The sequence below is a fragment of the Crassostrea angulata genome, chromosome 9, assembly GCF_025612915.1.
Source record: "Crassostrea angulata isolate pt1a10 chromosome 9, ASM2561291v2, whole genome shotgun sequence".
NCBI classification, from domain to species: Eukaryota; Metazoa; Mollusca; class Bivalvia; order Ostreida; family Ostreidae; genus Magallana; species Magallana angulata.
This window is the reverse complement of record NC_069119.1, coordinates 2,989,783-3,007,746: the sequence shown is the minus strand read 5'-3', so window position 1 is coordinate 3,007,746 and position 17,964 is coordinate 2,989,783. Positions and strand designations below refer to the sequence as shown.

At 36.2% G+C, this 17,964-nt stretch overlaps 1 protein-coding gene across 4 annotated transcripts in view; it reads right to left on the bottom strand.

Annotated features, from left to right (window-relative positions):
• Nucleotides 1–855: 855 nt before the first annotated feature.
• Nucleotides 856–17,964, bottom strand: part of LOC128162927 (NACHT and WD repeat domain-containing protein 2-like) — a 27,163-nt gene continuing 10,054 nt past the window's right edge. For 2 of the 4 annotated variants that reach the window (XM_052826352.1, XM_052826355.1), the window contains 5 exons: nt 13,782–13,898; nt 11,136–11,339; nt 10,668–10,812; nt 8,596–9,149; nt 4,049–8,407 (listed from right to left, as the gene is read on the bottom strand). In XM_052826352.1, the coding sequence (XP_052682312.1) occupies nt 4,646–8,407; nt 8,596–9,149; nt 10,668–10,812; nt 11,136–11,339; nt 13,782–13,898 (4,782 nt within the window). In that variant the 3' untranslated portion in view covers nt 4,049–4,645. The other 2 variants (XM_052826353.1, XM_052826354.1) reach the window with 2 other exon arrangements.

The window sequence follows — 17,964 nt, the reverse complement described above, 5'->3', positions numbered from 1 at the left end:
TCTATTTCTTAAAATATGACAATGATACCTATTATAGTTGATAATAAAACAGGACTTGCATAGGGGATATAGCAGATGAAAAGGCCATGGGTTAATATTATCCACATTTCTTAGGTCGACTCTGATTTTGCGCCATCGAGGAAGGTGTGGTCATTGTTACCAGTCATAACAAGAGGTAACTAAAATGTCTACCACGCCACTTCTAAATCTGAGTATAGAGAGGTGTATTTTCCAATTTTAATTGGTCGATTATATTTATATTGCCTTTATTCGAGCAAAATGCCATTTTTAATCTAGGGCTAGCATTTTTAGCAAAACGCATTTGAAGGTAATTTTAAAGGACCAAATAAATAATAGTGTTGTTACCAAAACGTTCCGGAAAAATATGGAAATTGTGTTAAAATTGAATTTTAAATCTAATTTAAAATGAAAGTGAGCCGCGCTTGAGTGTGTAAATTCATGTAACCATGCGGGTTTTTTTTTATTCCTCTCCATTCCTATTGTAATACTTAAACACCGAAAGACATTTTGGTGTAGATAAAATGTATGCCTCAGTACTTCTTGTTAGCAATGCCAGCTAATACAAAAACTACTTGTATTCTTTTGGTTTTCGTTATTCAACGAGACTTGAAATCCATCTTTTACAAAAAGTATGATGATGATGATGATGATGATGCTAATGGTGACGATGGTGATAAAGATGATGATGATAATGATGATGCCGATGGTCATAATGATGATGATGATGATGTTGATGAATGTGGGCATAATCATAATGATGATGATGATGTTCATTATGGTGATAAAATATTGTTAATAAAGATTTATGCTAGCTAGATAAAAAAAAATCACATGTTTGATTTCCAATTTATTAGACAGATCTATCTATTTACAATGAATACACAACATAATACATTGATGTAATCTCCATATAATATACGTACATATACACTGTATATCCTGATATATATGTTAGAACACACACACATTAAACACGTATATCTCGTTTATCAAGTATTCTACCTAAACCTTATTTACTTTTAAAAACGTTGTAACATACTGAAGCCGGTCTATCTACTAGTGATGATTAATGGTGAAATAATTCCTTTTCATTTCATTAATAAGTCGCCATATCATACAACAAAATACAGTCACTCACAAATTGCATCACACGGATCGTTCTTAAACACTGTTAAACTGTCGATCTATTTAAATGTGAATTTTGAAAGTATATTTCTCAGAATGTTAAATTTCAACAACTTATTGAATAGAGTAAGTCGTTTTAATTCCACGGTGGTAAAATGTCATAATTTCTAAAAAGTACCAATCGCGATGATTTTAATTTCACGCTCCAAGAAAACCCGTTGATCAAAGTATAAGCATAACCACGTTTTAAAAACTTATGTTAATATTTACAATGGCTTTAATTTTGCGGAAGAACGATAAATCGCGAACTTAGTAGTGAAATTCAAACTATCGTGAATATTTGCCAATCTTCAGTTTTTATAAAAACATTAAGAAAGGAGACAATACGAATATCTGCACATTTCGACAAATCCTTAGGCTAGTTTATTTCTTTTTTATTTGATTATGAAAATAAAAGGTCATTTATATGTTTTAATGAATACTAATATTATACATATTTAGATAGGTTGATATAAGTCCTCATATGCAATATTTTTTAAATGTGAGCATACAAATTGAAGTTCAGACATAATTGTCCATATTAATTTTCTAAATTCTGAAAAATCATTCAAAATGAGTTTCCAAAGGAAAACAAATGATATATATTTTCAACACGCTTTGTATACACTGAAACTTGTAGTAACCCACAATGCCGTGCAACTCATTCACCTGATTGGCTTGTCGATAAAAGCAAACAGATGGCTAATTTAGTATACAAATTTATGCCGACGTCACAAAATATAGAGGTCTCGACCTGTTTATTCAAACCTAAAATTAGAAAAAAAATTATATCTTTTAACAAGTTAACGTTTCTGTGTAGAATTACTCAATCCCCCTTTAATACATGTAACATTTGTGATTCACAACGACATAAGTAACAGTCCAAACACAAGTGCGCGTAAGTATCCACAAATACAGTCACAATATTGCATGTCTTACAAACACAACAGAAAAGGATTCAAAAGAATCCAAGTAAACGTTTTCATTTCCTTCTTTGTGATAGACAGTCCAATTATCCTTGGAATTTGAACAATGTTTAACTGAAACAAAATAGATCAGGTATTAAAATAAACATACTGAGCTTAGTAGAGTCCATTTAAAAAATGTCGAATTACATATCGTAAATAATGCAACACACATTTGTGTTTTAGCATCAAACAGTATACAAATAGAAGGGTATACATTTCAAATATGTTTTGTTGAAATGTAGAGGAAGGTTTGTTTGTGTAATATAGTGGTTATATTGCCTAGTGGACCATTTCTGTAAAGCAGGGATGTGGAATGAACAAAATGTTCGGTATTACTGCCTACTGCATAACGCTCAGATAGCATTTTCTTACAAATGATAGCTCTTATTGCAAAAAGTAATTCAAAATACCAAATCATGTTTATGTTAGGGGGAGGCTTTGGTCATTGTTCTTTCTATAATGCAATTCAATGCTTCGTTACACAACTTGTATTTTTACGAGGAAGCAATAGTTTTGCAAATATTCAAAGCCACAATTCAGTCCGATCGTATAGCTGCTTTAATGTAGGGTCCTCTATACACCCTGAGAAAGGTCTGCATACAAACCTGAACTTACGAACTTAAAGATAAATATTTTTAGCATTTGTTCGACTTTAAAATATAAAAAAATCGCCATGTTGTGACGTACTGGCATCAAAATTGAAAGTCACGGGGTGTCGAGGATCCTTCGTTATTTCTCTTTATTTCACTTAAACATACTCTTCTTCGATAAAGTTAAAATTAGCTGACAATAAGAATTAAAACACTGTTTACATCCATCAAAAAGGTAGCAAAGCAGTTTTTGAAGTAAATGTAATAAATGAATAATAAAATTAAACATCTATTTTAACCTTTAATTTAATAGTTATCCGTTTAAGTTCTTGTAAATAGATAAACATTAAACCCTCAGATGCTTTTGAAAATATTTTACACTATCATAAGAAGTTTTCTTTTATATGACTCAGAGTATAAAGGTTGAAGATTTTTCAGACATAAAATATGCTTTATGTTAATTATAAAAGAGACAATATCATAATAAATAGTTCTACATAAAAAACTGAGTCGCCATTGTTATATCTACATGTATATCCTTCTGAAGTAGAAATCAACAAAATGTTTAAAAAACAGTTCATAATCGCCATTTCAATATAATTACTACATGAATAACTGTTTCAGCTTTGATCACTTAAATTCTAAGAAAATCTATTCAGTAGGACAAACATTGCTTTTTTTATGGCGGCAATATATTTTTAAGTATAAATCGTTTGATATAGAGGTATGATTTTTATCAAGAGTTCAATTTTCTTAGGTATTATGTTTCTAACATTCTTTAGTGGTACTTTGCTATCGTAATTTGTGTGGAAAGACAAGTAAAATCCATTGCTTAGCAAGCTTAAGCATTAGCGCCATTCAAATAAAAACACACCGCAGCTGTCTGTGAAATAAGGGATCTACGGTTCCTGGTAAGACATCAATCTATTAATGGATTGATATTTCTTCTAAGTTGCGTTTTCTATAAGTGCCAAAAACGAAAAAAAAATACCGATCGATTATAATGTATTTTGATGATTATAAAAATACAATTTGACACGTTATTTCTGACTGAGACAAAAATTCAACAATTCTGGCCTTTCAAATCGTGGCAACAAGAGTTTAATAATACAGGTGAATACATAAATATTCGATGAAAAAGACTGATCTTCTGTATAATTAAGACATCAATGATTATCCATAATGTTGTAAAATGTAGGTCAGATTCTCACATTATATAATAACTTGTTTCAAGCTTTTCAAACTGATTATCATATACCACGTGACCTGACAGTACTTGTATAGAGAACGAGACATAATTCGCCAAACTGTTAAACATTTATTGTATTATTTAAGTATTACTCATTTAAACATAATTATATCAAATAAAAAGGTGTCAAAAAAATAGGAAAACAAGTCAGTTTTACATAAATGATAAACGGACGGATTCGTAAAAATGAAATATTAAAAGGACGGACATTCGATAAAATACTAAAGATTCTATAACAATACCAAGACATTTCATTATGTTGCATTTGAAAATTTGCGTAGTGGTCAAACATTATATTGAAAATGTTTTTCCTACTTTTGAAAAGAGAAAAAATTCATGAAAAAATCGATTAGATAGTGATATAATAAAAAAGAGTCCTTTATTATTCACCTATAACGTCAGGTGATCTAAATATCATCTACAGAACGTAACACTATAGCACAATGATATAGCACCAGAGAGTATTGGGAGAGGACGTCTACAAAATAATGGAGATAAGGGTTCACTAGACAACATTGCAATCGTCCATCACAGTAAGCGATGTAGGTGTATACATGTAAGCAGAAAAAAGAGAACAAAATCATTGAAAAGGAGAAAGTTGCTAGGGATTCAGCACACTGGTGTTCTACGTCACACAACAAGGAATGCCTACGTCATGAGATGACGCAAGCTCTAGAACGCTGTACTGCACGAGCTTTGGCCACGAACCTTGCAACCTGAAGAGCCGTTCCCATACTATTCTTTCCTGTTACCACTTCTCCTTCTCCCGGCATTCCGTTAGCATTCCTTGCCAATTTTCGGCTAGGTAGAGACTGCAGAAACTCTACATTTTCGTCGTATTCTGGATCAGCAATAGTAAGAATTGTCAAACTCCCGTCTACTGCTCCAACGACCAAAGTCTCGCCGTTCATCGTCCCTGCCATATACGTAACTTCAGCATGAGCCTTAAAGTTTGCAATTCTAGTTCCATCTGATATTCGGAAAACTCGCAGTGTACGATGTCCAGAATGGTAATACACAACATGTTTGTCGTTTTCAGTAAACATGACGTCAATACTAAACACACCTTCAGCTACACGTGGAATTAGCGTGCGGACAGTCTTTCCTGATTTTAGATCTAGTAAATCTAAGCCTCCTCGATTCGGAGCATACAAACCAGATTTTCCCGTCTTCATTGCCATTCCATTCCATCTCATAACCGACCTGACTAACGTTTTCTTTTTTAAATCAAGAATATTCCCCTTCTCCTCGTCTATGATGACTATTTGGTTTGTGTCATGAGGCATTGCACGGATTCCGGTGAGTTCCTTATAGTTAGTGTATTTGAGCTGTAGGTTGTAGAGATGAGTGCCGGTCTTTGCTTGATATACTCCGAGTACATCCCCGCTCTTGTCAGCCCCAGGTAGAGCCAGGAAGTTTCCCTCTTTTGTAATGCAACCTCCTTTAAATGTCTTGTAATTGTATTCAATTGTGAAAATAGTTTCTCCATCTGGAAAACTGTACGCCTTGCAAAGACCTTTGTTGCCAATTTGCTTTGATATTGCTATTACTCTCATGTCGTCTTCAGCTAAAAGCAGAACAGCAACGTCTTTTTGCATAACTGATCTAAACGAGGACTCTTGTTCAACCTCCCAGTAAAGAAGTTTACCTGTCTCGGCAGCAACAACGTTTTTACCATCTTTTGTAATTCTGGCTAATGTCACCACAGCACGTGTCTCAAGAGTGTACACCAACTTTCCCGTATTCAAGTCCCAAACACCTACACAGTTTCTGCTCGTCGTGACGCCGTAGGGACTTTCATCGGACACGTGGATGAATTCTATTGGTTTCTCCAAACGATCAATCGAATAAACGTCTTCAAGAATATTGTCAAAATTCCAGACCTTGATAGTTTTATCAATTGATGAGGAAATTATCTTATTTCCACCTGAAGTCACAGCGTCAATTGAAATGATTCGGCCGAAATGGGCGTCTAAAACTTTGACCATATTTCCTTGCTTTGTATCCCACACATACAAGTTTTTCCTGACCGCTGCAACAACGAAGTGATTTTGCTTGGTAAAGACCACAAGAGAAATAAGAGGGTTCTTGTTTGGAATGTTCCTAGTGCGAGGCGGAAGACTTAGTTTGACTAAGGTATCTTTCTGCAAATTCCATAGTTTATAGCCACTCGCGATTGTAGCAGCTAAATACGTTTCGTCATCAGAAAGTTTTAGAGAGAAAATGGCATCATAATTATCGCCCAGCGTTCGGTCGTACTTCCACGCATCCGTTTCTCGCTTGTATACGGCGACTGCATTGTCACTTATTGCTATGCATGCGTACACTCGCATTTTATCCTTTGATACTGCCACAGCACTGTGAAATTCGAAAGGTGACATTGATTTGTCATGTACTTCCAACGCCATGTCAGAATCCGAGTCGGCCCCGCTCTTGACGATTAAGTACGTCTTATCGTCCGATCCGAGTTCCACGGACAACAAAGGCATCTTTAGTTCAATCACGTGACTTGAAATACATTTACCGTTTAACGTATAAAGATACCACATTGATGTTGTCCATGTTGCAACGTGGGTCACAGAAATACAAGTTCCTATGATCGATTCGTCCTTATTCTTGATATCTGGTGAAATGACCAGAAAGTCCCCCGTCATTATTGTGCAGACGACAACCTGGTTGTTGTTAGTGTAACTGACTGCGTATTTGTCGTTTTCACTGATAACGAGGTTTTGCATGATGCCCCCAATGCCTGGAACGACTTGTCTAAAGACGTCACTGGTAGCCAAGTCCCATATAATGAACTTGTTTGAAACTGACACCAAGTATTTTCCATTGGATGTCGTGCCAATTCCAAAAGGAGCGAAGGGGTGACCTTCCAACGAATACTGTAACGGCCCGCCGGGCGTATGAAGGCAATGATGTGAGGGAACAAGTGCGCAGTGTTCTAGCCCGTCACTGTCACACTGCTGTATCAGGCTACGGACGTTCGCGTTCTGCTGGTAGTACGGTAAGAGTCTGCCAATAATCTGTGGACCAAGCATATCAGGGTAGTGGCCTAAGATTGAGCTGGACAACTTTATTGCGTCGGCAATCAGTTTTGCGTCTTTTTGGAACACGTGGTCCATCAGGTCCTCGAAGTCAGCGAGAACGCTCTGTAGGGGCATAGAACTGAGTTTGGCGTGAAGGAACCTGTAGTTGAAAAGGCAGTGATTGTACAGTTGTTCGTACTGGTGGGAGCGGATCAAATGGAATGGAAGCTCGTTAAGTTTTCGTAAGTTGTATCGAATTACTTCCCCTTGCTCGTTGTAAAATGCCAGCGGTTGCTCCGGAACTTTACGGTCACTTTCCCCATTTAAGTCAGATAAATGGAACATACGACGTTGTTGTTCCGAGTACGTGAACGGTTTTGGATTCCCGCCTCCCCAAATTCCGAGGAAATATTCAGAAATATTTGCATGCATGCCGCTTACAAAATTGAGATTTTTGAAGTATCGTTCTCGGGCTGCTTCGATGAACTGACGATGATACCAATTAATGACGTTGACACCATCCGCTTCACGCTCGCTCAAATAATGGGGCAGGTCACTTCTAATGCGCGTCCAGAGAAGTGGGGGAATACGCCGCACGGGAGGCAAGTGATACTGATACACGTCGTTCAGCACTTTCTCATCCAATGAAAGCAGGTCTTCTAGTTCTGACTCGGACAAGCCACTTTTTGCTGCCGTGATGTAGCCAAGTGCATGAGCTACAAGTGTTTTGCCATGCTGAATTTCAATTCGTTCGTACAACTTAATAATAGTATCGTGAATTGTATAGTGAAGTTGTGTCTGTTTTATAGGCGTGTATGACTTCCAACGGCAAATTTCGTCGAACACTAGTTTCACGTATAACGGCAAATTACATTTAGATAAAGCGTCGTTCACGATTTCCCATTGTTCAGTGCTGATGTCTCTATTTGCGTTCTTTAACCAGAACTTAAGAATGGTCCCGCCTAAATTTTCTCCTAAAGGAAGAACTGAAACAAAGTTTTCTGGTACTTCAACAAGAGCTTGCAGTGTTTCCAGTAGGTTATACATGCTTGGGATCGCGGACACAATAAGTTTAACGTTTTCAGGAAGGTTAGTGGGTAACCAAGCTAACGAATGCCCGCCATCGGCACCAGAGAGTTGATCCAAAGAGTCTAGGACGATATTTAATGGTCGCTCGGCGGTGGCAAAAGTAATCAGTTTCTTGAAATGCTGAACCAATGGGGACAACTCGTCAGCCGGAATTTCGTCTTTGGGCTGGCCGTAAATGAAGGCTATTTGACTGCACAGACTCACTAAAAGAGGGATCACGCTGGAGCTGTTGGGGGTCGTTCCTAGAAACCTCAAAACTAGAACTGGTTCTGCGTTTTCTGGCCACCATTTTGTTGACTGTGAAAAAAAAAGTCAAAAGAATTGTTCAGACGTTCTTACTATCTTATCCTACTTCCAAAAAGTAATAGTACAAAATTTTACTTGATGCAGCAGCGATACTTCCTTTTGAAGATTATAAATCATTAGATTTGTTTTGCACAGAGAAATTATACGATGTACATTAAAAATAACATCTAATATTTTACCATGCTAGCTCCTTTAGCAGTAAGAGAAGTCTTTCCACAACCACTTTCTCCGTACAGAATGAAGGGTCTGTTGGAGGGGCCCTGGATGTAGTCTTTGATTTGGTTCACGATGTTCTCTCGGCCTTGGAACACTTTGACAGAGTTATTACAGGCGTGTAGATGTTGGAGCTGTTCCGTGTACACCGCGTCACTCGACAGCTTCTCGTACTTAGCCATTGCCTCGTCCACGAGCCGAGTCACAGAGCTGTAGAAGTGTTCCATGAAGTTTTTGAGATACTCCGCGTGGGTCTCGGGGTCGATTCCTTCCTTGCCGTTCCAATCCACGGTATATTTCACCAGGTTGGATGGCGGACATTTGGCGGGAAGTTTCTCATCACGGAGTGTTTTCAAAAACTTTTGCGCCTCGCCGTCTACATTTCTGGCGGCAAAGTCAATGAATTTGGCGGCAAAACGAAACAGAACATTGATGTTGGTGATCTCTCGGACGTAGGCCAGACAGTGCTCGGACACATCTTTGGCTTTAAGGATCCCTCGTTCAACTTCTCGCTCAGTGACTGAAAAAAGAAATGGTAAAAGATGGAATTCGAATTTACAGACTTAATGTCTTGTTTTTTTATTTTATTAATGTAGGGAAGTTGATTTGATCATAAAAGTGGTTCACTACAGCACACGCTCTATCATTAACAGTTCAGGTGTTGACATGATTGTTAATGATATAAACAAGGCGAGGCCAAGAATTACTAATTGCGGCAATAATTATTAATGCATGGTTTCATAGCTTTTTGTTTCCGAAGGAACATAATACAGCAATCATTATTCACACACAAATTTTACAGTGCTATTCGTGTTTTGCAACCGAATTTATCAAGCTATCAGGACGATTAAGATGCCTATTAATTTTGTTTATCTAGGAGAAATTAATCATTTCTGGATTTTATTCGGAATCAAAAGTTTTATAAATTTATATTTCTTTTGTATGCAACTGCATCCAATGTATTTTATAAAAGAATTAAGACAATTAGTCTGAGTTGCGTTCCTATTTGCTAAAAACGTACCAAAAAATTACTTTGTGAACTATGATGGAAACACTTGTTTGTGTTAATTTTAAAGTGAAACAGAGTGCAGATGATAGATATACCATGTACTCTAAAACTAAACGTATTTGATAGGAATGAATAAATCAAAGACGCGACTTAGTAGTACTAATGCTGCACTACCTGTCACAGAGTAGTTGTGTGTGTTGCTGCACTATCTGACATAAAGTATTCGTGTGTGTGTGTTGATATATATACTACCTGATACGAAGTATGTGTAGTTGTGTGTGTTGTGTATACCTGACATGAAGTATGTGTAGTTGTGTGTGTTGTGTATACCTGACATGAAGTATGTGTAGTTGTGTGTGTTGTGTGTGTTGTGTGTGTTGTGTGTGTTGTGTGTACCTGACATGAAGTATGTGTAGTTGTGTGTGTTGTGTATACCTGACATGAAGTATGTGTAGTTGTGTGTGTTGTGTATACCTGACATGAAGTATGTGTAGTTGTGTGTGTTGTGTATACCTGACATGAAGTATGTGTAGTTGTGTGTGTTGTGTGTGTTGTGTGTGTTGTGTATACCTGACAGGAAGTATGTGTAGTTGTGTGTGTTGTGTGTGTTGTGTGTGTTGTGTATACCTGACAGGAAGTATGTGTAGTTGTGTGTGTTGTGTGTGTTGTGTGTGTTGTGTATACCTGACATGAAGTATGTGTAGTTGTGTGTGTTGTGTATACCTGACATGAAGTATGTGTAGTTGTGTGTGTTGTGTGTGTTGTGTATACCTGACATGAAGTATGTGTAGTTGTGTGTGTTGTGTGTGTTGTGTATACCTGACATGAAGTATGTGTAGTTGTGTGTGTTGTGTATACCTGACATGAAGTATGTGTAGTTGTGTGTGTTGTGTGTGTTGTGTGTGTTTTGTGTGTTGTGTGTGTTGTGTATACCTGACATGAAGTATGTGTAGTTGTGTGTGTTGTGTATACCTGACATGAAGTATGTGTAGTTGTGTGTGTTGTGTGTGTTGTGTGTGTTGTGTATACCTGACATGAAGTAATTGTGCATCTGGTCCTTATCCAGTTTCTTGGCGATGAACAGGACCTGGGCCGCCTTCCTCAGGATCCGACACAGTCTACCAAACGTGTCCCACCATTCCTCCTGGTCCGCCTCCTGTAGCTTGGCGTGCCTCTGGTGAACATATTATTTCAGTATGATAGCATACATGTAACACGTACTGGGATCATTGCAAAGAGCCCCCCCCCCCCCCCAAATATTTACATCAGCATTATTGATATTCAGAATTGCTACTTAATACATGTACCTTGTATATATACCATGTATCGACAGTTATCAGTGTAAAAGCAAATATATTCAGTAGAGGGTGCTAATTCCCGTAAAATATACAAAACATAAACACTCCTAGCACAAACATACATGTAAATATGCTCAGTATTAGGAATGAATTGTTAATTTGTTTTCATGATTTTATACAATCATGATATCTTTGATACCTTGTTGTTGAAGTTTGTGAGGATGGTGCTGATTGGCTGTAGGATGTAGACAGGGGGCACTGTATTCGTATCTTTCTTGTACCACTTGTCTAATAACTCTACTTCCGCCGGAACATCACGCACACACTCGCGCATCATGTCTAGTTCTTTTGCATCTATTATTGTAGGAAGAGGCCGATATCCATACTTTTGACCAAGAAAAACCTGGAAAATTATTGCAGATTTTAATAAAATAGTAATGTCTTGTTTGAATCAATATTTGCATTCACTGTTCTGTTTAAACATATTCAAAACGTTTAGGATCATCATCTTATGAGTATTTTTCACTTTTCTTTTCTTTTGACAATACTGCTAAACGAGCCTCTGAAATATTGCACTATTATAATAGCATTCTGTTATCTGCACTTGTACAGTACCCATTCAGTACATATACATTATCAAAAGCCATAAACAAAGTCATTCAGTCAAAGGTAAACCACGGAGAATACGGTCATTTCACTGTTGACGTGTTTATGCGGTAATTTTGAAAATGGAGCGGCCATTAAACTAGCGACCTCGTCACTAAGTCTGTATCGGACAGACATCAAGTTCTCAAATTACGTCAATTTTTACTTTTATATTTCTATATCCGTTTCCGGCACATCATTAAATGCAACATGCGATTGCCACATCAATAAAAAATAGGAACCATTGGATAGCCCAATTAACTAATGGATTTCCATTGTACTGAGCTTAATATCGGCTTTTGTTCGCCTTCAAAAAAACCATTTTGGACAAGGGGAGAGAGAGCTATACGCCCCAGTCGGCGTGTTTCTCTTCAATCGAACGGAAGGCGCCGGAAGTGCTAGATGGCTGAAAATTCAGTTAAATGCACGCGCTGTATTAGGGATTATCCTTGAATCATGACAATTAAAATTTCACTGCGATGCTATACAGGTCAATTCGTTATGCACATATCGGCACCGAGAGTCATATTTTGATTAATTCCTTTTATGTCAGCATGTCGGGTGGAACCTTTTGTCTTTAGATTAAAAACAAGTATCATTTTGCGATGATAATTTAATCCAAGTGGATTATTTACTGGAGGTTTATTCTACTCTTATTAATTTTTTAGTTTGATGTAAAAAATTTTAATAAAAAAATAAGATTATATTAAATAAACTCTCTCTCTCTCTCTCTCTCTCTCTCTCTCTCTCTCTCTCTCTCTCACTCTCACTCTCTCTCATCGATTTGATGTTGCTACACAAGATTTCATTGGCTGGTGTTACCCTGTCAGTGTTTCCTTTTTATCTTGAGACACTTCCGGTGGAAGCAAACGTCCGTGTCACTAAGATTAAAAAGCCATTAACCCATTCCACGCTCTGACAATTGACTGTTTCTGCCAGATTTTGATGTACAGACCTCAAAAGTCTCATAGACTCAAACATTTCTCAGATTTGTACTGCCAGACTGTCAAACGAAATTTGTTTTACTCGGTCTGATTGTTCTGTGTGCTTTTTCCTCTGACGAAATCATTTAGGTCATATAGCTTGAACAGAGCGGCGGGTTTGGTGTAATTAAATAAAATTATATCATTGTTCTCCATTTTTGATGTCAATTTCAGAATCTTTAGTAAAACTGAAATGGTTTTAAGTCATCAGAGATTTGATAATGAACAGTTTTAGATCTTGTTGCGACTGGTTGTTTATCTTACGTGTAGTTTCAAAACTTCACACCTCAAGTCGTACATTGTATGGTTGACCGAGTGATCCACAAGTCAGATTTGTCCATATTTTCTACACGATAAAATTCTCAGATAATTTCTTTTCTTGAACACTTGTGACGGACTAATATTCCCATTAATTTCGACGTGACGTTAATTTGAGATAACGAGAATCAATACGTCACATAAAACACAGATTTATGAACTTGTGGGATTTGTTCAGTTTTCACCCTTTGTTAAACAAAATAACCGCCGAGGTTATCATCTATTGATTATTTCCCCTTGTAGTTCAGTCAGTTTGATTTATCTCCCTTTACATCATGACCAATATCTTTGTTCTGTCACTGTTCAATGATTTTTGATTGATTTACCCCCAAAATCAATCAAACCAATCACCAATACACTGCTTTATACATACGGTAATTTATGACGTTATGATAATGTAAAATTGATATGCGTTTGCTTCTTACAATATTCCTAACCTTACACAATTAAAACTTTAATGTTGACTTGTACATGCTTTGTCAAGACAACTGAAGGATATTTGATATGCACACATGTATATACATGTACAATTTAAACAACCGCTTAGTGCATTATAAAGCTGGCGATATATATAATGTTTATATAGCATACATGTACATGTACCAATTACAATTTTACACTGCATATAGCAGTTGACATTTATACCGATACATATATTGCAGTATATTGCAATTCCGCACAAACAGAACCGAACAATTTAGTAACACTTGTGCCTTTTCAGAAGATATTGAGGGTATTTCATTCTATAAAATTATACAGGTCAAGGATTATCTTGTCATTTTCTGAATTAATGTCTATTTCTGTCTATGAATTGAATTTATCTAAAACTTGCTGTATGCTTCAATGAAAACATACAGATCCATTGAATGATCTTGATTCTCTATGAAGACGTTACTCACAATGAAGTTGGGTCCAATGGACAGTCGCTGACAGTTGTCGATTTCCTGCATACATAGGTGCGTGGTCATGTGATCATCTGTGGCCTCGTCTCTAACTCCCCACCTCATGTCCACCACCTGAAAAAATGACGACCCTTTTGTTAAAATTGTAATTGTATGAGCCTTCTAATTTAGAATGATAAATTTATTTGTATTATGGGTATATAAAATACAGGTAGGTATGCAAAACCTATATGGATAACGCAATTGTTTCGGGAAGATTTTGCACAACTTTTGACAACAATTTAAAAACTATTTTAAATGACATTTTACAATATCAATTTCCTGATTTAAATTTTTAATATCACAAAAAAGAAACTTTGTATTTATATAAAACAAACACAGATGTGCATATAATTGTCTAGAGAATAATTATTTAAGACAGAATGATCGGGGTCTGATTGTTACTATGGTGGAACCCTCATTGTCGTAAATCGTGTCATAAAACTGAAATTGTCAATTGATTAAAGCATGGAATTCCGAACTCAAGAAATAAAACAATAATTGGAGCAGCCCCTTATGATTTATTTTATTAATCTCGTTTTCGTAATTGACCCGTTAAAAACTACAACGTCACGATCCGCCCTGTTGATAAAGACCTTCCATGCCGAAAATGGAAATATCATTTCCGGTCGGAATGTCGTAAACTTTCATTTTCTGTCGTAATGATTATATTTCCCTTCAGATTGGTGTTTGAAAACAAGAGAAAGGGATAGTGAAAATACTTTATTTGTAATTAAAAGCATGATGAAGTGAAATTAGAACACAAGAAGAAGAAACTGCAATCCAAAATAAATAATAAACTGTGGAGTAATTTCTGGGTTGCACGAAACGCATACATTTGAGCGACAACAAACTTTTTCATTTACGTTTAAAATGTTCTGAAAATGAATAATCAATGTTCATGAAAGTTATATTGTTTTGAAATAGGTTAATGTAACATCACAATGACATGAATTTGCTTTGCCTTACAACCAGTGTCGTCAAATGTACATTTGTCAACTCTTTCTACCCAGGCGAGATTTGGGGGTTTATCCAGTCCGGTGTTTTTGGTGCACAGTGTTTTATCTTGTTTTCAGTATCAGGGAGACGAAGTCATTCCTTCGCGGACCAGACCCGCGCAGCTATCGATTGTCAGTAGCACGGCCTACTGATTTCTTTACCACGCGTCTGATAAAATGTAACATCCACGACCTCTCCGATAATAACTCCGATATGAGTTAATCTGCGGTATTTCTAATTTTATTTCACATTATGCCATATTGCCTTTAATTTGTCAATAGGAGTTCTAACTTTGAGGGTTTTCGTGTACCTGTAGCTAAGGTTCTCTCAGAGCATGTATTATAAAAGAAGTAGTAAGGGTAAGTGATTATCTACAAGTACTTTATTTTGGGGGGGGGGGGGGGGGCATGCATTGATTTTCGGTACAACGCCTTTCAGTAGATGTTTTGTAATATTTTTAAAAGATAATTTTTTTTGGGACAAATTTACTTTTATTATCCGAAGGTTATCAGAATATCCATAATTATCATTGCTGTATGAAGGTGTGTAATTGGATTGAAATGGAGTTGATTTTGTCGTTGTTGAAGTTCTTTTTTCCTGCCTTCTGCCCTTGTTTGCATTATTTAAGAAGGCTCTACAATCGTGAACATTATTAGACCATGCTGATCTCTTTTAGAAAAAGAGCTTTATACAAAAATATAACAAAATACCCAAAACTAAAATATACACTATTTGGATTTTTTCTGTACTAAAAAAAATTGTACAAATAATATCTTAACTTATAGGTGGATCTGATGGTTAATTTGTTGATCATCCAGCGTCCTTTATACCGATCTATGCTACAAGTAGAACGGTCCAGTGTCTCGTTTTAATTCAATTTGTGGTAATTTCAAAATGACATCAGTATCATTTTCAATGAAACATGAATCCGCTCAGTTGAATGGGTAACGATTTCAATTTTCTAAAATTACTTAGGCACTTTTGTTTGGTTTACTTAAGCTTTATTATCTCAATTATTATTTCATGACTGTTAATCATAAATGGCACCAGTTTTTTATTGTTTGAAATAATTAATAAAGGCATGTAACACAATGCCGTGGTAACATCCTCTATTTGTTTGGATTTTTAACCATGGCTACAAATCTCCAGAGTAAAGACTTTAAACAACACACACATTGTCAGCAGATGGTTGTTAAAACAAATACATCACAAAATTACGATGTCTAAAAGTAATTTATCATTGAATTTAAATTAAAATAAAAACGCGGCCTATTTGTTAAAACTATATATCATATTTCACTAGCTGTATTCATGTTTGATCAAATAACTCATTGACAGCACATTAATACTTCACTCCTCTCCGTTATGAATAATTCACGTTGAAATTCCAAAGCATCTTTTCATCTTTCATGATGTACAAACATTTTGGTAACGTTTAAAATTGTAAATGGTATCATTTATAATGATTAAAGACAAATGTGATACATTTCGATCCTCCTTAATTTTCCTTTCAGTAATTGAGTAAATAAAACTGATCTGTGTTTTTTAATCAAACACGATCGACCTATACAATGACCGACTGTAGAACAAGGTGTTGGCCTAGTTATATACCCAGGGTGTGTCCGTGGCAGATAGCCTTCACAGAGACCAAAATAAACAGCGTCCATATCCACCGAGATCTACATAGATTACCCGAGAACAAAGGTCGAGGGATTTATGAGTGCTTTGTTCAAACTGACAAACGGGTTTCTTCTGACAAAACTGATGACACTAAGACAAGAGATAATTCGGGAAGGAAATTCTTCCATTCAGATCAAAGAGGAACGAACGGGATAAGAAAATGATTAATGAATAATTAATACGATGATAAATTTAACACTGAATGAAACTTAAGATACAAGGCATGGTTTTTATAGAGGGTCGTACGTCTGCAAGTTTAACTGAGTAATGGAGGGGCCTGAAAATAGACTGACGTTCCACTTGAGCCATTGATTATGAATTGTTTAGACTGCATGTACTCACTCGAACGTTTACGTTCACAAGGGAAAACGGTGTTAAATTGTTTAACTTGTTTCGCTGAACAAACATTATTCAAGAGTGTATAAGACAAATATATCGACTTCACTTAATTCTTACGTAGACTTCAACACTTGGCTTAAAATATACCTACGAAAAATGCTGTGATCCAAAAATCATTTCTGAAGTTTAGACCTACCTGTTAATTTCATATTTAACTTTGAAGCTATTAGTCTTAACTGACGAGAAACACATTGTGTGTGAATTGAAATCAAAGGGTTGATAACACTTGAGTTCGGTCAGATAAACATATTGATTATTATCAAATTTCTTACTCATCCATACTTAAAGCTACGTGACCCTCTACACAATACTTGGTTCGAGATTTGACAGTGCACTGGATGAGTTGATGTTGACCCACTCACTTAACTAGGCGTGACGGCTAGGGGAGAGGACATGTTTGTCTTAGATTTCCGATACATGATTTGTGACACAGACAGCGATGTGTACCCCCAAACTTGTCACGTACTTGGGGTACCGGTCACTAACATGTATGGGGGGGGGGGGAGGGTTGTCACTTACATGTATGTGGGATTCCGGAGATGACTGGTATCAGATTTTTATACAAACGTTAAAAGCTTCACATGGGTAACCCAAAACATAGTTCTAAGTGCTAAGTCTCACTGACATATTCATAAATACAATATAAGATTCACAAATATATGAGGATTTTATTGTCATATACGTAATATATCTGGATAAGGTTCAGTGCAGCCTTAGGTTTTCCATTGATAAAGTTTAAGTCGAGAGGCAAATAAAAAAATGTTAAGTAGCGGACATGTATATAACCCCCATCTCTTTCTCACCCGTTTTCTCACAAATTTAATCATACATCTAAAGATTAAATTACTTCGTATACAGTTTACATGTTTTTTTAATAATTAAAATTCTGAACTGTGTCAATTCAAATTAAATTGAAATGAAGCTCGAGATCGATCTCTCTTTCAAAGAGACATCCTCACAAAATATTTATATATCGCAACATTATGAGTTGCCGGTAAAATGTGTATACCAAGTGCTAGAACAATAAAAAAAAAATACCACACATACATGTATTTGTAACTTG